At 42.7% G+C, this 25,754-nt stretch overlaps 1 protein-coding gene across 1 annotated transcript in view; it reads left to right on the forward strand.

Moving 5' to 3' along the window:
• Positions 1-25,754, forward strand: part of NRXN3 (neurexin 3) — a 1,635,269-nt gene that overhangs the window by 400,024 nt on the left and 1,209,491 nt on the right. The window contains exon 5 of the mRNA XM_015418345.1: positions 19,292-19,599. Coding sequence (XP_015273831.1) covers positions 19,292-19,599 — 308 coding nt within the window. The remainder of the gene's footprint in view (positions 1-19,291; positions 19,600-25,754) is intronic.

Below are 25,754 nucleotides of genomic sequence, written 5' to 3' on the forward strand. Positions count from 1 at the left end.
CCATATCATATTTCTCCTCTTGTTTTAGATCTGTTTCCTTAACTCATACCATAATAATAATGTGTCATTCTTGGAGAAGCCAACCACAAGGTTTAGTATATAGGGTTGCCAACCTCCAGGTAGTAATTGGAGATCTCCTGGTGTTATGACTGATCTCCAAGCAATACAGACCAGTTTACTTGGAGAAAATGGCCGCTTTGGAAGGTGGATTCTATGTCAATATACCCCATTGAAGTTCCTCCCCTCTCCAAATCCCATGCTTCTCAGGCTCCACCTCCAAACTCTCCAGGTATTTCCTAACCTGAAGTTGGCAACCTTATTAGCATGACTTGAATGACAGCAGCTGAATGGGTCTCCCTTTCTCCACATTCAACATTAATAGCTGTTTGGTGAACAAATATAAGACTTGGGTGGCTGGTATTTTTAGCTCTGATCCTTGTTACCAGTGTAGCCATTACTTTGAAAGCAGTTTGCTGCAGTACAGTACAATGGCTGTTATTAGAAGTAGCGAAGACTCTTGTTTTGTGATCTAACTCTCCTAGACTCCTCATGGATTTCTTTATGTCCTGAGCCTATGTCATGATTAATACTGGAGTGTGATAGGATTGCTTGTAGTTCGCTGCAATATATAGGAAGGAGAGAGACCTAACAAAGAAGAAAAAACAATTTACTACTTCGCATACACAGTCCTCATGAAAGGAGATTGTAGAGTATAGGTAACATGGTATGGACAATTCTGCTATGAATGACTTGGAGATGAATTTGGCCATTGGTATTTGAAAGTTTGGATTGTAATGAAGATGGATGGGGTGACTGTAACTTTTTAACATTTGTTTCTCACATTACAATTAAATCAGGATTGCTTGTAGTTCGCAACATGGGCACAGTAGGGGTGAAATGAAGGAGCACAGGAGTCATTGAGGTGTCACATTAAGGGTGTTTTTTTTTTAAAAGTTCTGTGTTGATTTTCTTCTTCCCAGCTCTGGAAATATTTCAGATGTTGAGGATTAAAGCACCCCCTCCATCATATTGTTCACCAAGTTGTCCAGATGCATATGAATGAATTCAGATGTACCTGTTTACACAATTATATGCTTGTTTACTTGCACAAGTACTCTTACTACTGTCCCATCTACTGCTGCTGCTACCAACAATGATATTAATATAGAAAAATGGGGGGGGGGGCTATCCATTTGAGATTTTTTAGTTGAGACTTATTACATAGTGGGACTTTGTGCAATTTTTGTCTGCTGATGAACCAAGCTGATCTTGCAGTCAGTGTTTGTGATCACTTGTCAAATAGTTATCAATGACTGTACAGGCACCAAAGCAGACAGTGAAGTCTAGGTGATATCTCATTTAAAACCTGCATATGGCCATTATTACTCAAATCAGGACATATGTCAGGCCCATAACATGCAAAATGCCCTTTACACATGTAGGGTCAGACTGGGTCACTGGGACAATTATTTTGGGAACCAAACAATCTAGTGTAAATCTGGGTTCCAATCTAATACAGCAATCCAGGTAGGAAGGAAAAAACAAAACAGAGAGAGAGAGAGAGAGAGACTCAAGTGAAGTAATCTTTATTCCCCTAACAAGACACAAGGCTGGAGAGATAAATTGCAAGGGACACCAAAAACATAAAACAACGCAGCAGTATCCTAGCAGTTCTGCGCTTGGTTATTGCCTAATTGAGGGTGGGTAGGAAATTTAAGGGGAAATAGAAACAGAAAACAACAACAATAAAACCATCCTAATGTGTCTAATTCTGAACTGAGCCATAGAGTGTCGATTAACAGAGCTCTCAGTTGCCATGTGGATATTGCTAGGCCATCAGAATAGTATTGTTGAGTCTTCCAAGCCTTGGTTTCTTTAGATCAAAGCTGGGGGGAGCAGTAGGTCCCATCCCTGTCTTGTCTACTAATAAAGGCTGACTCACTGGGAATAGACCTGGCGGTGACCACCAAAAATACACTACCTATGCCACTTGGCTTGGTTGTCACAGTCACCATGCAATTGTGCCCAGTGGCTGCAGAACCACTGGACCTGGTGTGGCACAACCATCACAAACTGATCCTGGTCCAGCACCAGCCATGATGTAACTGGGTCTGATCTATCACCCACCACATTTATTTATTTATTTATTGGATTTCTACCCTGCCCTCTCAGCCAAGGCTGGCTCAGGGTGGCTTACATAAAATCAATACATAATTTACAATAAAACATGAATATCAATTTAGATTAAAACAATTCTAAAATCATTTAAACTATACAACACAATAATAATAACAAAATAAAGTGCTAGTAACATTAATATCCCAATGGCTGTGATTACTCAATCCACTCTTCTCATAGTTGGTTCCTCTGTCTTCTTTTAATTGTCCTTCCAGTGGCTGACTCAAGCTGATATTAAAAGTTCTGGGGGAACAAAAGGCTCTCTCACCTTCAGCTATCAGTTGTTAGTTGTTAACGGCAGTGGTTAGCAGTGGTGGTGGCTCCAAAAGCCTGGTGGAAGAGCTCCATTTTAAAGGCCCCGTGGAACTGCACAAGGTCCCGCAGGGCCCTGATCTCCTCTGGGAGCTCATTCCACCAGAGTGGAGCCACCACCGAGAAAGTCCTGGCTCTGGTTGTTGCCAACCTGGCCTCCTTAAAACTTGGGAGGGCCAGTCAGTTCTGGGGCCCTGATCACAGTGCTCTGTGGGGAACATGTGGGGAAAGGCAGTCCCTCAAGTATGCAGGTCCCTGGCCATAAAAGGCTTTAAAGGTAAGAACCAGCACCTTGAAACGGATCCAGTATGCTATCGGTAGCCAGTGCAGTGCCTTTAGCACAGGCTGGATGTGTTCCTGGATAGGGAGCCCCATCAAGAACCTGGCCGTGGCATTTTGCACCAGCTGTAGCTTCCGGATTTGAGACAAGGGCAGCCCTATGTAGAGAGCATTACAGTAGTCCAGTCTTGAGGTGACCATCGCGTGGATCACTGCTGCCAAGTCATTGTGTTCGAGGAAGGGAACCAACTGCCTGATCAGCCGAAGATGATAAAAGGCTGATTTAGCAGTGGCTGCTACGTGGGCCTCCATTGTTAAGGAGGCATCAAGGAGCACTCCCAAGCTCCTAGCCTCTGGTGCTGGCACCAAAGGAACCCCATCAAAGCTTGGAAGCAGGATCCCTACCATTGGTCCACTCTGACACAGGACCTCCATCTTCATCGGATTCAGCTTCAGTCAACTCAGTCTAAGCCAACCAGCCTCAGCTTGTAACATCTGGTCCAGATCTTCCAGTTTGGAGTCAGACTGGCCGCCCAACAGATACAGCTGGGTGTCATCTGTGTTTTGGTGACATCCCAGCCAATTCCTTCCAGGCAATCTGGGCAAGGGGGTGCATACAGATGTTAAAAAGCATCAAGGACAGCAATGCAATGAGGACAAACTTTTCCCAGGGAATGGTTGCCAGGAGAGGGAAGGCGGGAAAGCTGAAGACATGGAAGCAGATGAAGGTAGGCTGGTTGGAATAGCTGAGAAGGAAGCAGGAAAGGAGGAAAAGCTATAAGGATTGCCAGTGAAGCAAAAGTGAAAATAAGTGGTGAGGGGTTTCAGAGGAAAATGAGATGTCCCCTGTAAATCCTTGTTGGTCCTCCACTTAGAAAATTGTGTGGCTGAGTTTAAGCCAGCCAATAAAAGCCAGTCTAAGACAGAAGGTGTTGCTGTTCATCTGACAATACGTTCAGGTTCTGATACACCTCCAGTGGGAAAGAGCTGCACAGTTGAAGGGCATTGGTCCATGTTGTGCTGGAAAAATGAATGGATAAAAGCAGAGCCAGCAATGGCATACTAATTTTTAAAAGTTCCTGGGATATTTCTAAGGAGGTATTTTCTTCCTGGCAGAAAATCCTAATCCCAAAGAGAACAATCAGTTCTCAGTCAACATGAATCTCTGGCCAAGAGGAAAGGGGGAACCATCTGTGACCTTGGAGGAAACATTCATTTGTGAATTGAATGGTCAACTCAACTGCCTTTTCCCCACAGAAATGATGTGACTTGCCCTGACCTGGATAGCCCAGGCAAGCCCAATCTCATCAGGTCTTGGAAGCTAAGCAGGGTTGACTCTGGCAAGTACTTGGATGGAAGACCTCCTTGAAATACCAGCAGTTAGGAGGAAAGGGACAGGCTTTATTCAGCCACCTCTCTGAATATCCTCCAGGCCCCCAGTAGGGGTCAGTCACCAGAGGTCGCCATGACTTCAAGATGCATGCACACACACACACACACAACAAAAATATAAAAAAAGAAAAGGCAGGTGAAGGAGCACCTTTCCTATGGTTGGGGATGTCTTTCTGTTTCCTCTTTTGAAGAGGCCATTTGATTGATCCTATTACATTTGAGGTATCCGACCAAGAATAACAATCTTGACAGTACTACAGGAAGACGATTTCACTGTAGTATGCACAGGCCCGTACCCAGGATTTCTTGTGTCGGGGGGCCTTTAAATTTCTCAGGGGGCATCTAATTGATTTGGTTAAAGTACGTTAAATTAAGTGCCCCTTTCACCCAGCTGCATCTGATGGCCTCCTTCCCCCCCCATAGAGGGTGCTTCCCCAGCCTGGACCGCTACCCCCCCAACTCACTCACCCTGTAGACAGGGCAGGCCGGCAGGAAGGGAAGGCGGTGGAGGAGCGCGCCAGTGCACTCGCCCACTTGGAGAGCCCCCAGCCAGCCACTCACTGCTCTTCCTTTTACAGGGGCTGAGTGGGGGAGGCAGGTGGGAAGGTGAGGTGGTGGAGTGTGCCAGTGCGCTCGCCCACTAGGAGAACTCTCAGCCAGCCAAGACTGAGCGTGGCCAGCCCGGGAAGGTGCATGGCTGCAGCAGCCTTGTCTCATCTCTGCTCTCCTCCACGTGCTCCACCCTCTGCTTGGCAGCAGTGTTGCTGCCATCTCTACACCTCCTCCCCCACCCCAAGCAGCAGCAGGCCAGGCCCAGGTAGCTGCCACCGCCACTGCTGAATGTGCCTCATCCTCTCTCAGCCAGCCGCCTGCCCACCGTGGCCTGCATGGGGCAGCTGGTTTTTCATTGTATGTGTTCATACAAGTGGGGCTGCTGGCAGGTGGGGAAAGGAATAGGACAGTGGTGGCAAGTCCTTTGGGCAGCCCAGAGAGTTGGGGGCCCTGGGCTGCATAGGAAGTCATGGGGCTTTGGAAGGAAGTTGGGGGGTGGGCGGGAGGCCCCACTATAGCTACGAGCCTGGGTATGTAGGAAATTGGATCTGGTGGTATCTCAGTCTTCTCTACAGAACTCTTTACTGTGAATACAGGAAAGCCTCTGTATGTTTGTATTTTGTGTCTTGGTCATTTCAGGCCTTGCAAATTTCTTTTTTCCTTGCTGCCTTTCTTTTATCCTCTTCTCTCTTAGCCAACCTGGCACTTCAGGTTCAGTCCAAAGCTATTCATTCAGTGGGACCATTGCCATTAATTTCAATGAGAAGTGAACTGCATCCTTCAGTCATATAGACCACTAAAGGGTGCAGGTGAAAAGAATGCCAGTTACCTGTCAAACATCTCTGTGTTAGATCTCCTCTCTTAGTCCCACCCTCCATTCAGTGATAGATTCTCATGACAAGCTAATATCCTCTACAGGCATTGTATTAATTGTTTTTGATATTTGTGTATTTTTCCTCCTGATGGCATGCAGTGGTAAAGCATGGCTTTCAGGAACAGGCCTGTGCGTGGCTGATAAGGTGTTCAGCAGACTGAATTTGATTCATTAGGGTTCATCCCTATAGACATGGATTCTAGTGTGCTGCAGAAGAAGAAAAAAAGAGGCGAGCAGGGGGAGCATTGGCCCATCACAGGGAAGGCAGGCATGCATGAACATATGAAGAGGTGGCATACACCATTTGCGACATACAGGCCCCATGTGTTCCTTACACTTCCTTGCTTATGAAATGAATTGTAGCATGGAAACATACTTTCTCTTTCAGCAGATATTGTGTCGTATGAGACACAGTGTATGCATGATCAGCTCCATGGCTATGATACCTCACCAGTGCATGTGTCTTGTCCTCCCCCATTCTTACTTTAACTACGGTAGGAAGAATTGTAGCATGGAAACGTACTTTCTCTTTCAACAGATATTGTGTCGTATGAGACACAGTGTATGCATGATCAGCTCCACGGCTATGATACCTCACCAGTGCTGCACTGACATTTTTGAATAATATACTATCTGCAGGTATGATGCTCATCAGACTGAATTAAATGCTCTATGGGGTGACAGATTTGTGCTGGTGTATATGTGTCCCTAAGACATTCTTGTTCAAATAGGCACCTGTACTGTATGTGCACACTTGACCAAATGATTGATTTTGAGAATTGATATGCTATGTTCTGCGCCAACAATGGAAGCCCCAAAGTGTCTCACAGTAAATACAACATATAACAGCCCTCATTTCAGACATCTATAAGCATCAAAGTTGGCCACTGGCTGATGATCATGGGTCTTGTACTGTGAAACATGATGAGACTCGGAACATCCTGGCATGAGTTATCTCCAGAACCCCCCCACCAATACTGCTTTTTGCACTGGAATCTATGGTTAGCTACCATATTCAGGATGACAATGGAAGTGACTACCCCCAAATTAAGGAAAGTATTGGTGGGCTATAATGTTTTGTTTGGAATTTGCCTTTCTGAGAGTTAGGCCAAGGCATTATTGATGAAAGTCTTTTTTTTTAACATTTATATTTGTTTCCCAGAAGGTGCCTCTCACATCATAGGCAATTTTAAGCTATAGAGAGAAGTCTTCTAGAATTCTTACAAGAGGCTCACCATCTTGTAGGGTTGCCAGGTCCTTACTGCATTCCAGTGTGGGGCTCTAGTCTTCTTCCTGGGGTCTTTGTGTGCACACTGCTATAACATCACCTGAAAGTGACATTATCATGCAGGGCACATTGTGTGGGGGATGCACTAGCATCTGGGGGGATTTTTGCCAAATGCTAGAGTGTCCTGTGCATGATGTGCCGTGCATGATGACGTCACCTCTGGGTGACATCATCATGCCAGGCACAATGGGCATGGACAGGGCTGCTCAGGGGCGGGGCTCCCCAGATTGGGCCCCCTGAAAGCAGGGAAACCCATGCCCCCATCAGGGAGGTGGCAACCCTACCATCTTGGAAATGTATTATTCCAAAATGACTGCACTTAGTAGTGAGCACTTTACTTCTTTGTGAAGCTCACAGAGCAGAGTCTAATTTTAATAGCTGGGTTTACTCTAAATAGTTTACTCATAAGTTTCTAATTAGGTGAACATTAAGACCTTTGTGGCTAAAATGTGACTAAAAGCTTTAGGATAAAAACTGGCTAAAAACTTTAGGATATTAAAAATGTTTATCGACTCTGCCCACATTGAAGCTAAAAGAGTCCTGGGGGATTTCTGAAGATGAGAAGAAAAACATTTTTTTAAAATTCTAATTTATGTTCATTCAGATGTGAATGGAGCTGGGCTCCAGTTTATAGAATCTCAGAACAGGGCATGAAATTAGGGTCAGAGAATGGTTTATTTATTTAACTCATTCACTTCATTTATAGGCTGCCTTTCTTGCTGAGACTCAAGGTGTATTTATTTGTTTATTTATACGATCTATAGCCCACTTTTCTCACCGACACTGAAAAGGGATCACATCCTGTAAGTCAAATACAATCAACAGGATGGGACATCCAGTCAAATGGTGCAACAGGGTTTGGCTTTCAGAAATCCGGAAACAAGCAGAAATCTGAAGCAGAGCTGAAACCAACCTGAAACAAAGCTTATGTGTTTAAACATCAAAGAACGCAGTAACAATAAAAATGTATATTTTAAAAATTCAGTCAGACAGCCCAAATATCCAGGAATTTCTCAACCCAGAGTTGGCAACATTAGGAGGGAGAGAGAAATAATTTAAAAAAAAAACCCAGTCCTGAGTTGTATAGGTTTGCATCTCAGCTACAGTTGTGATGTACTAGTAATCTAAGTGAAATTTAGCAGTTTTGTGGTATTATAGCTATGAGAGGCAGAATTTCCCAGCTGTTTGTCCAACTATCATGCTTTAACCAACTGTTTGTCCAATTGTTTGTCCAAACTCAAGTAGACCACAAATTCCTTAATTCATGTGAACAAATCTCATCTTCCTTACATCTTCCTGGCTTCTGTGTACTGTGTCTCTGTGCATAGGTGTTTATATAAACATTCTGAGCATCCATAGGGATTAATCTAAGGATGGATATGTATCACATTCCTTCCTGTACCTGATCAACCATCCAGTTAGCCTGTAAAACAATGCATTCTTTTAGACCATTGACCAGTTTTTACACTGTAGTATGAAAATATTAAAGGTTGCAGTTGTAAGAAACTTTCCTGGGAGTAGGTGCCAGTGAATAAAACAGAAGATACTTCTGAGTAGGCCTGCTTAGGCCTGTTCTCAGATTTGCTTAGAACTCCTCCTCAGACTGAATATTATTAAGAAAGAAAACCCTAAATTAGGGCAATGGTTTAAGGAAGTAGAAGAGGACTTGGTTTTTATACCCTGCTTTTCTTTACCTGAAGGAGTCTCAACGCAGCTTGCAATTGCCTTTCCCTTCCTCTCCCCAGGTGGGGCTGAGAGAGTTCTGAGAGAACTGTGACTGGCCCAAGGTCACCCAGCAGTCTTCACTTGGAGGAGTGGGGAATCAAACTGGGCTCTCCAGATTAGAGTCTGCCACTCTTAATTACTGTACCACACTGGCTTTCAGTACGTATTTTTCCCTGTAAACAAATTTTGCACGTTTAGCCTAAGGAACAGCTTTTTGACTGCTTCCATTTTGCTTGCCCATGTAAACCCAGTGACAGCAGCACAAGGGGAGCAGCCCTCTCCACATCAACGAGTGGGCTTCATGATGAATTGGCACTGTTTCAATGCTTGCACATTATGTCATGAATATATGTTGGTCCTAATGAAAGTATTATTTTATGCAACTTTTATTATAATAATAAACAAAAACATGATTTATCAAAATTTGCGCCTGACTTTTACATGGTCTTTTTTGCTCCTCTATTGATTAGAAATGGGTTATTCTGCCAGGGGATAGAGATTTTTCCTCTACCACACTTCCTGTGACATTGAGCAAATGATGTCATTTTTTAATGCCTGTGGTGTCACAGTAGACTGAGTGAGTATATGATGTATTGGCTCAGTCAGGCAAAAGGAAGAGTAAGTGGACCAAAAGCACAGATCTTAGTTGCTCAAAGATGGCATGTTGCTTAAGCAGAAGGAAGAACAGAGGGAATAGAATCAGCCAGTTTGATGGTGAGTCGCATGATGCTCAGTTTAGCTGTTGACAGAGTTTACTGCTAGCTGTTAAAAGGTAATGTTGTAATCATTATTCATCACCTTCCTCTGTCATAGCACCAGCCGGTTCAGTTTATTTTGATGTGGCTTCCACTGAAGCTTGTCTGGATACCTTTGACTGTGAAACACTATCAGAGAATGACTGAAATGTCTGCCCTTCCTGGACATCGGCTGCTTTATTTTTCATCAGATGATCTGGTGTTTCCTTCTGATTCTGTAGGGCACCAGAGGCAAGGAAGTTTGAATGAAAGACTGAACGACACTGCATGCCAACAAGCAAATGCAGGATAAACTTGGGTCTTGCTCTTCCAGCCAGAACAGGATAAGCCTTTATGGTCTATTGTCCAGAGATTTTGCTAATCTGGACTTCTAGCACTTGCCCTAGAGAGACAATTTTCCAGTTCTCATAAGGGAAAAAAATAAAGTGTTTTGCCTTGGCTCAGTCAAACTGGATTGGAGACTGAGAGTGCCATCCTAAGCAGAGTTACGGTCTTCTTAGTCAAGCAAAGTTAATGAACGGTGTAACTCTTTTTAGGATGGCACTGTAAACCACAAAAGTCTTGCAGGAATGTCATATGATACTAAGTCAGAGATACTTCAATATGATTCTTCTCCACAAGAAGAAGGGAGCAAAGAACTTCCAACTGACAAACTCTGATTTATGATGTATCAATATATCCTGAATGCTTGTCCTCATCTATTTCTAATATATTCATACATAATGTTGACCCACTCATCTTCACCTGACACAACTTTGGGGGAAGCCCTGGGAGCCCTATGAATAGGGTTGCCAGCTTTGGGTTGGGAAATACCTGGATATTTTGGGGGTGGAGCCTGAAGAGGGTGGGGTTTGGGGAGGGGAGGGACTTCAGTGGTGTATAGTGCCATATGCTCTACCTTCCGAAGCAGCGATTTTCTCCAGGTGAACCAATTTCTGTCACCTGGAGGTCAGTTGTAATCCCAGGAGATCAATCTCGAGCCACCACCTGGAAGTTGGCAACCCTATCCATGAACCATGCCAAAGCTCTTAAAGAAGTGGCATGCTGTGCACCACCTGAAAGAAAATCCCAGTATGGAAACTGCCTCCTGAATGGCTGTCTTCTATACAGTTCTTAAAGGCACAGGGACTCCTATTAAGGCCAAGAATTTGCAGTCAAGGCGAATTTCTTTCCAATCCTCTATAGAGAAACCTACCTTACATTTTGACTCCTGTGGCATATGATCAGTTGGTTGAAATTTGCTCTGTGAACCTGGAAATCCTCAATTTGTTCTGTGCGGGCCCTTGGAGTGATTCATTCAGAACTGTATTAATGTAAACTTCTCTATATCTCTTCCAGAACAATGCAGTTCCATTTTTTTCTGATTAAGGATTTGGATTTAGATTATGGTAACATTAGCAAGTGAAGCGTAAAATGAAAATGTTTTTTCATGTGCTGAACAACCGACGTTCAAAGCTGTATTTATGTACATCTACATGGTGTCAACTGAGCAATAAATTAGCACTTGCAAATCACCAGTTTGCATGCACTGTGTTAAAAACTAGTTTCTGTAAACTCTATTTTACTTCCAGTTGTAGTCTGCTGTGCTGTTTCACTGCTATACCTAGAGGCAATCTATTGAGTTGACATGGAAATAAATGTGAGTTGTGTGAACTTAGAGTGGTTAAATGAAGTTGAATCATGCCTTTAGTGCCTCTGTGATACTTAGAGGTGGTCATATCTAATGCTAAATTGTCATCTACCCATCTATCTCTTTTCTTTATCCAAGCCTCCTTCCAATGAGCACAGGGCAGCATTAATGGTTCCTTATGTCTCCACAACAACCCTGTGAGGTAAGCTAGGCCAAATGTCATCTAGTGAGCTCTGTCAAAGAGTGAAGATTTGAACCCAGCTCTCCCCAGTACTTTTTCAGTGCATTACCGCACTAACTCAGAGCATTTACATTAAGCTGCAGACATTAATGGTTATGAAAATCAAGCTGTGATTTGGCATGATTAGTTTTAATTCCTCATAGTCATGGAAAAATGAATGTGGATGGAAATTCCAAACACTGTTTACTTATAGTGAAGGTGGAGTACAAAACAGTGGTGGCATCGCTGACTTCCAGCATTTCTGAATTTCATGAGTCCTCTCCAGATGCTATGATGTGTTCCATTCATCTGGAGTGGAAGCCCATCAGCCACATATTTTGGGAGCATGATATGCCTGATGACCATATTATGTGACCTGGGCAGTGCATGGGTGCTCCATGTAGGTTTAGCTTCCATTCATGCCAGGGCTTTGGGTTGTGTAAATGGAAGCTATGGTAGATGAAAATGCCATCAAACCACAAGTGACTTATGGTGACCCTGTAGGTTTTTCAAGGCAAGAGACAAACAGAGGTGATTTGCCATTGTCTGCCTCTGCACAGCAACCTTGGATGTCCTTAGTAGTCTCCCATCTAAGTACCAATCAGGACCAACCCCACTTAGCTGCTGAGATCTGATGAGATCGAGATATCCTAAGCCATCCAGGCCAGGGCAACGGAATAGTACTTGTAAGCTATTAAAGAGAATACAGCAATCCAAGCCTTGCCCATTTCAATCCTTTGCACAATACAGGATCGTGTGTATTGTACTCCCAAACCGCATGGCTGGTGGGCTTCCATGAACAGAATGTCTGCAATGTCCGCAAAGAGCTATAGTGTGTATTATATCATTTCATAAGCTCTTCAATATGTTAAATTGAAATCCTTCTGCCTTTTCTTGTCTGAATTGATATGGTAAACAATACATAGCATCCTAATAAATGGTACTTGCTTTCATCAGTAGATAAAAGCTGCACATCTCTTTCCTTGGCAAAATTCTTGGTGTGTTTATGTCTGCTCTTTATTTGGGATGTACTGTAGTCTTCTGGTGAATGTTTGATAATCTACTGGATGAACGAAATATCCTGCCTTAGACTGGAGAGAATGACTCCTGTCCTTACTCCCTTCCAGCCCTGTGATCTCAGGAATAAGGCACATGCTTTCTAGGATAAGGACATACCATGTCTGCATTGGTCTCCTGGTATCTTATTGTGTCTGACCTTTGTCTGGAAGAGCTATTGATTGTGTGTTCCTTTATGTTGAACAGTAAAGAATATAGTGCATAAAAATAAACCACCCACTGTTTAGATTTCTTGCTCTTGAGATACGTAGTTTATACCCTGATAAGATTTTAAAGGAGCTGTTGGTCCTCTAGGGGATTTCAGAATCATTGTGTTTCTTCATTTTGTTCTATGGAATTTGCAGCACACAACTGATTTCCAGGACTTAAAGAAAATGTGTAGGATTGTCAGGTGTCCAGTGTTGAACTGGGTAGACCAGTATTTTCCCTTTCTGTTCTGGATACAACTTGAGAAAATATTGGCCATTTCCAGTATTTTCTAATTAAGTAATCCTACAACCATCGCTGCCAGCAAAGTTTAAGAAGAACCAGATCCACTACTCAGTGGCCAGGTAATCCTACTGACTCAACTGAAGAAAGCAAGTAAGGGCACAACTCTCTTAATTGACTCCCCACGCTGTTTCCAATTGACTGTGGGGGCAGATGGTGGCAGGATCAGATCTTCTAAAGAAAAGTCAAAAAAGACATCTTGGGGCATCATGGTGGTGGAAAAGGCTGAAGTGTTTGGAGGCAGAGAGTCCCTTGGAGGGCAGTATGTAGACAGGGTGCCTTGCCTTATATTTTTATCCTTTGCGCAATCCTGGTGACTTGCAAGGGCTTTACTTCTGTTAAGAACTTTAAGGCTGCAAGACTGTGTACATTTTACCCATGAGTGCCATTGAGCTCATTGAGGGTTACTTCTGAGTAAACATGGTTAGGATTCCATGGTAATTCTCCCAGTGATTTCAGTGCAAGAGATAAGCATATGCTGTTTTCCTTCAGGACAATGGGGATTTTAAAATGCTTAGCTTTGGATGGATTGTGTTCTCTTATTATGCCCCTTTTATAGGTTGCAGTCACACGTGCCATATAAAGCGGGGGGGGGAGTGAGACTATTCCCTCTGGAGGAATTTGATCCGCAGCTGTGAGATCACACCTCCCTTTGAATTTGTGGATGCAGCCGGTCAGTTTTTTTGCTGTTGGTTTCCCATGCATTTAAACGAGGAATTGATGAATCGCACCTCTGCGCTGATGGATCCCTATGGAGTTTGTGATGATGCGCATACTGAGAAGGGGGACAAAAACAATGGCATGGAGTTGGGATGGCCTGATCAGACCATCCCAACGGCATGAGAGTGTGCTGGAGTGATCAGACGGGGAAAGTCCGTCTGTGGCCCATTGCAACCCATTCACTACCAGATTTTCCCTGGTTTCTTTTAACTCCACTTGTGCGGCGGAGTAGAACGGGTTGCTGACAGCTGCAGGATACTTCCCAGATGTTGCTGTCTAACTGCTCCCTTTAAATCTGCCTGGCATTTGTGCCTATGTCGGATCTAATTGTGCATATGATCACAGCCATACTGTTTAAAATTTAATTTGCTAAACTATGGCTCCGGTCACATGGAAGGTTTTGGGCCGGGAGAGGGATGGATCGGGGGTGCAGCAAACGGGCGCGATCTCACTGCAACATCTGGGAAGTGGTGCGCACCCATCTCCGATCCGTCCCTAACCCTGGAAAACCCGCTGCAAAAAAGAACCTCCTTACAGAGGAGGGCTTACCTGCAGCACCACAGCAAGCGCGGCCGTGGGATCGCTGCCGCACTTGTTGTGCATACCAATCCCGGCTCCCCGCCAAACTGTGCATGCGTACACATGCGCAGTTCAGCCGCCACGCTCTTCTTTCTGTGGCTTCCCCCTGGCATCTGATCGTGCCGTGGAGGAAGTGCGCGGCGGCTCAGGGGATCGATGTGATCCCGCCGCCGCATGTCTCTTTTGGTGCTGCTTTAAAAAGCCGCACTTTGCCCGTCTTCCCCCCCCCCCCCGGGTGGCGGGGCCCTTTTTTTGGTAATCCAGTGCAGACTCATTTCTAGTTTTTCATTGATTTCAATGGGTTTAAACTGAAAGGAACTGCATAGGATTGCATTGTATGTTAGGCTTTAAGCTGCCAGAGGACTCCCTGGCCTAGTTCCCACAGACATGGTAAACCTGGGTCTGGACTGTACCACTTTGAGATTCAAAATGGATGTACAGGATTAACCCACTCAGCCCAGTCCAGGGGTGTGAGGGAATCCTGTATTTCAGCACTTTAAACAACAATCCATGAGACAGTCTGTACTCTCTCGAGGCTTCACAACAGTTTGCCACCAGAATCTCTTCAACGGGGTCCCCACTCAGCCTAAGAGCAGAGATTCCAAACTCTCAGCTGGCCTCTGGGACTTACACAGCAGCAACTCTCACAATGGTAGCTCTGTGTGGTCAGCGCTCAGACATGAGATTTAGCCTTGGAGTTCACGTACAGCATCAGAGACAATTACAAATATGAATGATCTTTATTCAGTGCAAAGCATAGCAAAAAGACTATTAGAGGATACAAAAATAACAAAACCTATGGCTGTTTGTCCTTACTACACATTTAAGCAGAAACATAGTTACCCAATTGAGTCTCGGTAGTCCAAACTAGTCCATTGCATAACAGCACAGGTAAGTAGCAAGGGATTTTGAAGAGAAATCCCATCTTGCACAAGTATGTAGCCCAGATCTGTTCAGAGATACAGCTTCACAGTAACAAAAGGTTGCTCTTTGTTTCAAAAGTCAGCTCTCCCATAGAGACCCATGGAATTATACCCCCCCATCCCAGTCATAATTAGCTGTGGCCATCAGCCAATCACGAGCTGCAGGGGTGTGTGCCTAATTGTTGGTTGCCATAGCTGCAACATCAGGTGTGTGGGGATTGGCTAGAAGTTAGAGGCCCTGCCTGCAATCAGGTCACCCAACCTCCAGCTTTCTCCATTGTGTATGTGTCATGGCCCATGTGAGCCAGGAGCCTTCAAGTCTGGCTCTTAGCAGAGAGGTGTTAAGGAATGTGGGTATATGGCATGGCTATTAGGTGGCTCAGGCCATCTGGTCTCATACTAGACCATTTGGGGCCTGCAACAGGAAACAAGCAGAATGTCATCACAGGAGAAGGCATGAGAATTTAGAAAGCAATATTTCTATACAATGGAACACTCATATTCCAAAAGAAACAACAAATAGAGCCAGTGTGGTGTAGTGGTTAGAGTGAAGGACTGTGATCTAGGAGACCCAGGTTCAAATCTCCATTCTGCCATGGAAGCTTGCTGGGTGAACTTGGGCCAATCACACACTCTCAGTCTCACCTACCACACAGGGTTATTGTGAGAATAAAATGGAGGAGTAAACAATGATGCAAACCATAGGGGACCCAAAGTAGGGTATAGGTAAAGTAAATAAATATAATAAAACAAAAAAATCCTTCTGCATATAGAAAACTAGGTGTCAGAGAGAATAGCTCCAGCTTAGTCTTTTCCATAGAATGATAGTTTTCTATGCATGCAATATGCAAAGATCTCTGCACAGGTGTTATGACTTCCAAGGTCAAAAAAAGCTGGGAGGGGGGAGAGACAAGTGAAAAGAGTTTGAGAGAAACTGCCTTCAATCAACAGCTGTGGCAAAACATGTATGGCACTTAAATATGTGTTTACACTTTATTACTTGTTCTTTGAAGACCGTAATATGATCAGTAACACAGTGCTTTGCTTTTCAGAAGCTAAAAATAGCATTTTAAAGAAAAATTAATCTGTTATTGTCTTTTTCTGTTGAATTTCTACCTGCTGCACAACTTTTTCAAACCAATAAATATCTGTTTGTATTTGTGTGTCTTAAATGGGAGGGAGAAGTGTAGTATAGTAATGCTTAGCATGTCAGAGTAGGACTGAGAAGAATCAGGTTAGGGTTGCCAACTGCATGGAGAAAAATGTCATCCCTTTAATAGGTATTTAATAAGAACTTATTTACCTATGTGCTATTAAATGCTTCAAGGATTCATTTCCACACGTAACCCTCTGTTAAAGGGGCAGGGCATTTTTCTTTCTTTTTTTAAAAATCGTATGTGTATGTCTGTGTCTATGTGTGTGTGAATATATCTATTCCACAACATGGCCAAATATGTGGATAATTAAATCCAGAGATTGCAGCCAATCTTTCTACAAAGCTGGAAATTCTCCAGGTTTGCAGAAAAATCTGAAATCTAGATGATGATGATGATGATGATGATGATGATGATGATGATGAAGAAGAAGAAGAAGAAGAAGAAGAAGAAGAAGAAGAAGAAGAAGAAGAAGAAGAAGAAGAGAAGCTGGGGGGGTTAAATCCCCCAAATAATGGAAGTAAGGCATGGAGCTTTAAGAAATGAATGAGCTCTTCCATGGCCATTGTGGAGGTTGCTGGGAAACCACAAAAGTATTGCCAGCCTTTAAGCATTGGTTTATGTCAGCAAAAGGCAGGGGGAGAGTGCAGGGTCCTTTCCTGACTGTTTTGGTTTTTAAGGAAACTTTATCAGGGCCAGGAGCAACCACCAGGCAACTTGATACCATGCAACCTGCATGACTCTCTCAGGTAGGCTTACCAAGTGCCGGCGGGGGATCTGCGTGTCTTGGCAGGATCCCTGCCATGGGGACAGTGACAGTCCCCATGGCAGGGATCCTGCCAAGACACACAGATCCCCCGCCAGCACTTGGTAAGCCTACTCTCAGGAGAGCTGCTCACTACTGTTCAACAGCAGCCACACCACAAAAACCAGTGGGGTGCAATGGCTAGAGTTTCAAACTAGGATCTGGGAGTCTCAGGTTTAAATTACCAGTCTGTCGTTAGGGTTTATTGGATTACCTTAGGCCAGTTACACATTCTCAGCATAATGTACCTCACAGTGTTGTTGTGAAAAGACTCTAACAAGGCCCAGCAACAGACACTGCATAACTGAGCCTGGACCCATGGTAGCACCACACAATTGGTCTGAAGACCAGTTGTAATCCCAGGAGATCTCCAGACCCCATCTTGGAGATTGTCAGCCCTATGTTTTACTCTTCATGTAATCGTTTTATCTGATTTGAGGGAGAATTCGGAAATAATCCTTGCAGTGGAACAGGGACTGCAGGATGGGCTCTTAGTTGTAATTGTGAAATAATCCTTCCATCCTTTATTTTCTGTGTCATAGTTAATTGATCTGTGGTGTAATGGTTTCCTTGAATTAATATTTAGATTCATGTTCTACCTTTTGTTTAAGCTATTGCATTCAATAACTCATTTAGATTCTGTATGAATGGCTCAAGTGGCAAGCCCTATTAATATATCTTGAGCTCACATTTACCTCATCCTCATTCCTTTCAAATGTGTATTGAATGCTTCACAAATCTTTGGTTGTGGGGAAATAGCTGTGTCATAATGACTCCATTTGACATCTGACCTCAGACTTTAGCTAGTTGATCAGAAGTATCTGCAGGTATGTAAAGCAAGTGTTTTACTTTTCCTATGAAGAAAGGTTAAAGCGCTTGGGGCTCTTTAGCTGGGAGAAACGATGGCTGAGGGGTGACATGATGGAGGTTTATAAGATTATGCATGGGATAGAGCAAGTAGAGAAAGAAGTACTTTGCTCCCTTTCTCACAATACAAGAATTCGTGGGCACTCAATGAAATTGCTGAGCAGTTGGGTTAGAACAGATAAAAGGACGTACTTCTTCACCCAAAGAGTGATTAACACATGGATTTCACTGCCACAGGAGGTGGTGGCAGCTACAAGCATGGACGGGAATTGGATAAACATATGGAGCAGAGGTCTATCAGTGGCTATTATCCACAAGGTATAGATAGGAACTCTCAGTCTGGGGCGAGGGATGCTCTGTATTCTTGGTGCTTGGGGGGGCAACAGTGGGAGGGCTCCTAGTTTCCTGCTGCTTCTAGAACCCCACTGCTGGACCTCCTGATGACACCTGGTATTTTTGGCCACTGTGTGACAGTGTGTTGGACTGGATGGGCCATTGGCCTGATTCAACATTGGCTTCTCTTATGTTCTTATGTTCTTAACTCAAAATGATTTACATCACAATCCTGTGATCTCTCCCATACAGGCAATGACCTGACTCATACTTGCTTTCCTTTAGGAAGCTTGCCATATTATGTTCTGTCCAAGGCACCTGTTAACCCTTTTACAGGCTGATTTTTCTATGACTGGGATCAGCTAAGAACTGTAGTGTGGACTCAGTGGGTCCCTGCACAAAATCCATTGCATATGGATATGTCCTTGGTCATCTTGGATAGTACTACCTTGTTACTCCCAGTCCTTTTTCAGCTTACCTGTCATGCCTTTGACTGTACCTCCCTCTTTCCTTACATTCTTTATCCAACATTGTAGCAGGGACTTGTGTGGCGTATGCTGTTTTATTAGTGAATGAAAACCAGGGTGAAAAATCCATCAAGATAATTTATTTTTAGTTTAGCCAGTTTTAGAAAACCCTAGTGGCTAAAGAGTAATTTGTCAGAAGCTGTTAATTAGTCAAATTAAGTTATCTGTTATACGATTGCGCAATCACAATAAGACTACCTCTAATAAATCTTCCTCTTTTCCACATACTCGTTGATAGTTAAAGTGAGAAACTGATGTCTCCAAGACTTGGAATTCTTGGCGCAGGGGAGTTCCTAAGATTGCCATCTGGAGATCTGAATTTATTGTTCTGATCTCCAGAGGTTTGACCTCTAGATGTCAAAACAGCTTAGTGTAGGTAATAATGACTGCAACAACTAAATTGATTTTTAATTTTACTGGAAATCAACAGAAGCGGGAATTTTAGATCATCCTGTGTATGTACAGTGCCAAACATGCAACACATCTCCTGTTGGCTGCTGCAGTGCAACAACATAAGAATGCATACAGACATCTCACAAGTTTTGAAAAGTTTCATTATTTACTTGAAACACGACTTGACCTTCTCGTCTTCCTTTTTGTGTCTTCCTGCAGCAAGAGAGGAGAATGTCGCCACGTTCCGTGGGTCTGAATACTTGTGCTATGACCTCTCCCAGAACCCCATCCAAAGCAGCAGTGATGAGATCACCCTCTCCTTCAAGACATGGCAGCGCAATGGGCTTATCCTGCACACGGGCAAGTCAGCAGATTATGTCAACTTGGCTCTGAAAGACGGTGCGGTCTCGTTGATCATTAACCTGGGGTCTGGAGCCTTCGAGGCCATTGTGGAGCCAGTCAGTGATCGTGGCAAATTTAATGACAACGCCTGGCATGAAGTTAAAGTGACCCGCAACCTGCGGCAGGTAATGGGGGAGGAGAGAGAATGCTGGGAAGACTTCTATCTAGTGTATCAAAGCTGGGGCAGTTAGACACGTGGGGCACAGGGTGGGAGTGCCAAAGCATTTGTAACCCTTAAATTGTGCAGTAACTGGAAGGAAATCATAGTGACGGTTAATTTACTGTAACTTAGCCTCATTGCAATATCTTCATTTCCACTTAATAATTTTCTCTTCCCCCCCTCCTCGATATGATTTAACAATACGATTTTGTGATTTGACTTCACTTTCATCTCCCTTTTCCTTTGCTCTTTTCCCCTTTCTTTTCATTCTTTTATTATTTCCTTAATTACATTTCAATCTTATCAGTAACATTCTTGTTGCATTTAATTACAGTAGGAATGCTCTTTTCGCAGCTGCTTTACCCGCTCCCTTTTTTCTCCTTTATGTCCTGTTAATTGATTTAACCATTTCCATGATGTCATTACTCTAATTCTGTAAGGGGCACAATCCACTTGGAAGTTCTCCTGTACCAACCCCATTGAAACGAATGGCATCTGAAGAAGCTTGTGCAGAAGAACTTTCCAGGGGATGGTGTCCTCAGTCTTTGGTTTGCCTTTTTGGTCTTCTTTTTTTCTTTTGTGTGTGATGTACTTATTTTACCCTTATGCACTGAACTAGCCGTACTTTTTCCAGATCTCATTTCTTTGCTTTGATTTTTTGTTAACAAACCTACACTACTGCTGCTTTGTCTCTGTCTACTCTTCCTTGTGAGGACTTCAAAAATGGAATGACCTACTAATCAAAGCCACCACAGAAGAGCTTCCCCCACCCTGATTCTTGACCCTTTTCAAACTCCACCGCTCTGTCAAGTGATAAACTCACTGAAACAGCCAATTTTAGAATATTGACACTTGTCTCTTTCATAAAATAAAATACATTCACTTTTTAGGTAAGATCTGTTTAAATAACCTTGCTTCTGAAAACTGGTGAATATAGCAGGTATTTGGGTGCATCAGCCACATGACAAATGAGCTTTACATTGCATATGTAAACTATTTGGGGGTTTATTGACTGGTAAAATGCTGTGTAAACAGCTTGTGAGGTAAGATTCTTTTAAATTAATACTTTTATGTTCTGTTTGGGTTTTTTTTAATGCAGCCATCCAGACTTGTACATGTTGATATAAGCAAAATGTAGGGTATTTATTTTGTTTGCTGCCATGAATGTTAACTGTTCACTTTATGCAACTTATGGATTGAAAAAAAGCTGCCCTTAGGGAATGTTTACACTAGTAGAAAGTAACAGTCCTCACGCCTAAGGGCATTCACTAATCACAGTCAAGGGCTGAGAAAATCTTTTCTCCCTGTGGGCTTTTCTTTGCATAATTATGCTCACTTCCCAGAACCTTTCCCTATCAGCAGTGCTTAAATAAGACCAGCAATTGAGTTCTCTTTTCTTTTCTGTTAAGAACTGTAAGTCTTACAGCTTCTAGGAGCCATAATTTCCCTTACACTGTAATTTTATTTTGTATCACTTGAGAGATACAGGAATGTTCCCTTGCTCTCACCTGAGCAACATTTAATGTTTTAGAATGTACTTCTGGACGGACAGGGCTAGACTCCTACATTTCAAAGAAATTACTGGATAGGAGGAATGCCTAATTATTAATGAAGACTCTTTCACTCTTCTCTTCTTGAATATAAGCAATTGGAAATAAAATAGCTATACTTCACCCAACAGTCCAGTTGCATTTGCCAGTTTGCTACCCACTAGTTTTGGAACTATGATGAGAACCTTCAGTCTTTTTCAAAGGCTACTGTAACTCTCTATTATCTGATCCCTACAGAGATGTGCATTTGGGCTGGTATATGCAGTGCTTTGCTCTGTTATAATGAAGCAACCTTGTATTCCTGGCAAATAGGACAAGACTGTCCTTCTAGCCTCCCTGTCACAATCCCATGATGACTGCTGTTAATGCATGCTAGCAGAATGCCCATCATTATGATGGACAGTTTATGCGCACATGAAAGACTTGTGTTACTATAACCCCTCCCTTCTGCGGCATCCTTATCAGTTAGGTCCAAGCCACTCATTGTCAGAAATTTCGTCCTCACTGCAGTGTCAACTCTAAGGGTGGCACTTTACTTTCTTCCATGTAAGTGAATGGCTGCTATTCATTTGGGGGGGGGGATGAGGGGACAATTAGCATGAGACTGTTTCCCCCCTATCTCCAGTTATCCCAGCCACTAAAACCCATGTGTATTTTTGTTTCTCTGTCACCCTGGAGTGTGACAGAATATTTGAAATTGGCTTATAAATATAGATGTAGATGAAACTGCATTAACATTGTGGACCTCATAGTGCCAAAAAGCCATTTTGATAACACTCAGCGGGTTCATCCTCTGTTTATGATGCTACCTGATAAAATTTTGTGCCACAAGGCAATTTTGTGCAGTACCACTACATATAGTTTAATAATGAGACCTATTTTTCTGTGCTCATGTTATACCCTGGCTAGATTCCCAATAGTGGTAGAACACCATATTATCAACTAGAACACTTTGAATCACTTACTTACTTTATCCAAAATTCTATTGGACTTTTGAGGCATGGCTTCTCTCTTTTTCCTAACATGCATTGTTCATATATTCAGACATTCTACTTCTGACTTCGCACCAGTTTTATGAGATTCACACGCTTGTAGTTTGCCCAGTGGTTTTTTTGCAGCCTTTTAATGAGATTGGCATTATATGAGCTACTTTCTAGTTCTGCGGTATTGATGATAATAATAGAGACAAGCTATGAACCAGAGTTACTGGCTCAATTATTTCAGTTCTAAAAGTGCCACCTAGTCTAGTGACTTATTACTTTTTAGTGTATACATATGTCCCCAAGTTACTTCCATGCAGTTTTCATAGTGTGGAGATTTTTGAAGATTTGTTGCTTGAAAATAACAGTTCAGCTATCTCTTTGACATGTTCTTTTAGGAATGCAGCTATAGAGGTCTTGCTGGACGTCTGCATAATATCCCTATGGCCTGTGAATGTTCATCTTATGTTTGGGAGAACTAGTATCACTATCAAACCACTGGAATACTTCCTGCTTCTAATACGTTCTTCCCTTTTTTATATCTTTAAGTAGTTCTCAGAAACCTCAGTTTTCTTCATAGGTCTAGGGTGACCACTTAAGTAGGCAGTGCACCAGAAAGCTTTGTGCTGCATCATGGCTCAAAACCGTTAGGAGAGCATGCAGGTGCCCCTGCCTGCTGACTTGGCTACCACCTGTGAAAGGTAGCTTTGAGATTTGAGGCAGTTTGCAGGCAAAGTGAAGGATTGAACATAGAGTTAGAGACAGAAGAATAATGCACATCCTTTGGCTCTTGATCTGATTTAGGAAATCTGTCAACCTCCACTTTCTAGATGACCAGCCCACGACAAAATGAATAAATATATATATCGGCTGCATAATCTGGTGGATGTGAGCTGCTGTGATTGGTAGTGCCTGCTATGAATTTGCTAGTGCAAGGGCACTGTCATACACTGGCATGCCCTACACTTTCCATATCATGATCTTCCATCTAACTTTCCATAATTTAGTGGTTGGAATTCCATGGCTTTAAGAATGACACATTTGTTGTATCAAATCCAGGGATGCAGATCTCTCATTGCTCTTATTTGGTACGTTTGTGTGTAAGCAGAAAGAGTGCATGGTGCCAGCCTAAATTCCGCTCGAAGTGACGTGAAGCTGCTGGGTTGCCAGTGAAGGCAGCATTTGCTTCCACTGTATTAGGTACACATGTTCATTTCATCCCTGATGTAGTGGATGGGCCTAATGACTTCATTTTTCTCAAACATTGTCATCGGTCCAGTAAAAGACTGTCAGACTCAAATGAAATTTGGAAATGTAACTTTATTTATTCATTTTATACATTTTTTTTTTAGAAAAACATTTTCAGAATGGCTACTCTGTAAAATTCTGTCTCTGCTTCATTGACTATTTTGGTTAATGGTGCATATTATTTTCTGGGAATAGGATGGGTGAGACTGCAGTGGCATGCAGTGTCCAAAGGAGAAAGAATCTTCATGGCTTGCCAAAACTGTGCCTGTTCAAAATGTAGGACTAAGGAAGGATAGCAATGAGAATTGTTAAGTGCAGATAATGTTTTCACAAATAAATAAATACCTGTCTTTCTCATTTGGCAACTCTTGCTGGACTGTAAAACTTCATAATTCATGTAGAAAAAAAAGAATCCCCACATTGAAAATTGGCATATCAGGAACTCAGCTATCTGAAGGTTTTTTCTGCTTAGGGTGTTTGTTTTTTATGTAAGTGTGTATAAGTGTGAAAACTGAACCATGATAAAATGATATATCTGCACTTGTAATCTGAAGCAGTGTATCATGTGAGAGTTAACATCATGTGGTTTTGTTGCATATATAAATCAGCTCAGAATTAGTAATCCAGCCAAAGTCTGTAGACCCTAAACCCAAAAGACAGTTCTTTATGACTTATAATAATCTTCAGTACCAATGTGTACATTATAGCCCTGAGGACTCTCCTGTCTCCAGTGGAGTAGAGGGATGGCTCTCTCTCTCTCTCTCTCTCTCTCTCCCCCCATTTCCTCTTCCCTCCCCTTCCCAAGAAATACAGTGGTGGCAGCATGGAGGAGAGGTGGGAAGGAGGGCTCAGCTGGGGTTGCCAATGCTGGCTTGAGAAATTCCTGGAGATTTTCACAGAAGGACTTCCATCTGTTCTGTAGTCTATGGTATATCATAGAGTCTCCCCTCTGACACTGCCATTTTCACCAGGAGACCTGATCTCTGTCATCTGGAGATCAGTTATAATTCTGAGAAGACTCCAGCTCATACATGGAAGTTGAAGCCAAAAATGAGAGATCACAGGAGGAAGTGGAAATCCAAAAACAACATCTGTGACAAAAATAATGAAGAGTCAATAAAGATATGTTGCAATATCATTTACCATAGTAAATGATTCTGTAGAATTCTGTAGAAAATTCTCTTCTATTATCACTCACACGCTAAAATTTTCTTCTGTTATCGCTCACACGCTAACGAATGCTGTGCAGTATAAACAATTCGTTTCACAATATTTGCTTTATCTGAGCGTGTAGCAATCACAATTCCTATCAATTACCACTTATCAACTCTTGAAGAAAACAGATTGTGAAGACCTTGGGTTCTGTTATTAGAGAGTCAACATGGAATGTTTCCTTCAAGAGTTGATAAGTAGTAATTGATAAGAAATGTGATTGCTGCATGCTCAGATAAAGCAAATATTGTGAATTGTATTGTTTATATTGCGCAGCATTCATTAGCGTGTGAGCGATAATAGAAGAGAATTTCCTACAGAATTACGACAGTAAATGATATTGCAGCATATCTTTATTGACTCTTTGTTATTTTTGTAATGGATGTTGTTTTTGGATTTCCACTTACATGGAAGTTGGCAACTCTAGGCTCAGCAGCATTCAGGGCTCCAAAGTGGAAAGCAAGAGGTTATCATAGTATTCAAATCAAGGGGCCAGAGAGACAGGGAAGTGTAGTATTTCCTGAGTTTCTTAGTGTTACTTGCCTCTTGAAGGGTGTTGTAACCAAAAAGGGGGTGGGGGGAGTAGAGGGAGGAAATAAGTCAGGGACAGATCTTCCTTCCCACACTACTATCCTCACAGTAGCTTCAACCCACAGTATGTGGCCTGTATGGATTGTGGAAAGGTGGTTCGGGAGTGACATTGGAAAACCCTTGGGGAAAGATTTTTATTCCTTATTCTCCAGTTGTTTATAAATGGATAGGCCCTTTCCAGTTTGAGCAAGGGAGGTTCAACCATCACTACTTGTGATTAACGCCAAACAGTACCATTTGTAATTTTTAAATATTTTTTCTTGCTAATGTCAATTTAAAGTTCATTCTGTCATTTTAACAAGTTTTAAAAAATATTTGCACAATGTTTTTGTGGCATAATTACTGATATATTTCACCAGTATTTTCAGAAGAGGTTTGATAACAGGGTTCCTCTTTTCTCTTTGGAATGCAACACATTTTACCAGGGAGAGTAGGAGAGCTCAGAAAAGGAGACCTGCTTCAGTTCTTGCCACTAATATTGCTGATTCTTTTGCCCTCCTCTACCTGTCCTCCTATATCAAATTGGGGGAGCAGCAATA

This window comes from Gekko japonicus, unplaced genomic scaffold (genome assembly GCF_001447785.1).
Source record: "Gekko japonicus isolate JY-2015 unplaced genomic scaffold, Gekko_japonicus_V1.1 scaffold3, whole genome shotgun sequence".
In the NCBI taxonomy this organism is placed as follows: Eukaryota; Metazoa; Chordata; class Lepidosauria; order Squamata; family Gekkonidae; genus Gekko; species Gekko japonicus.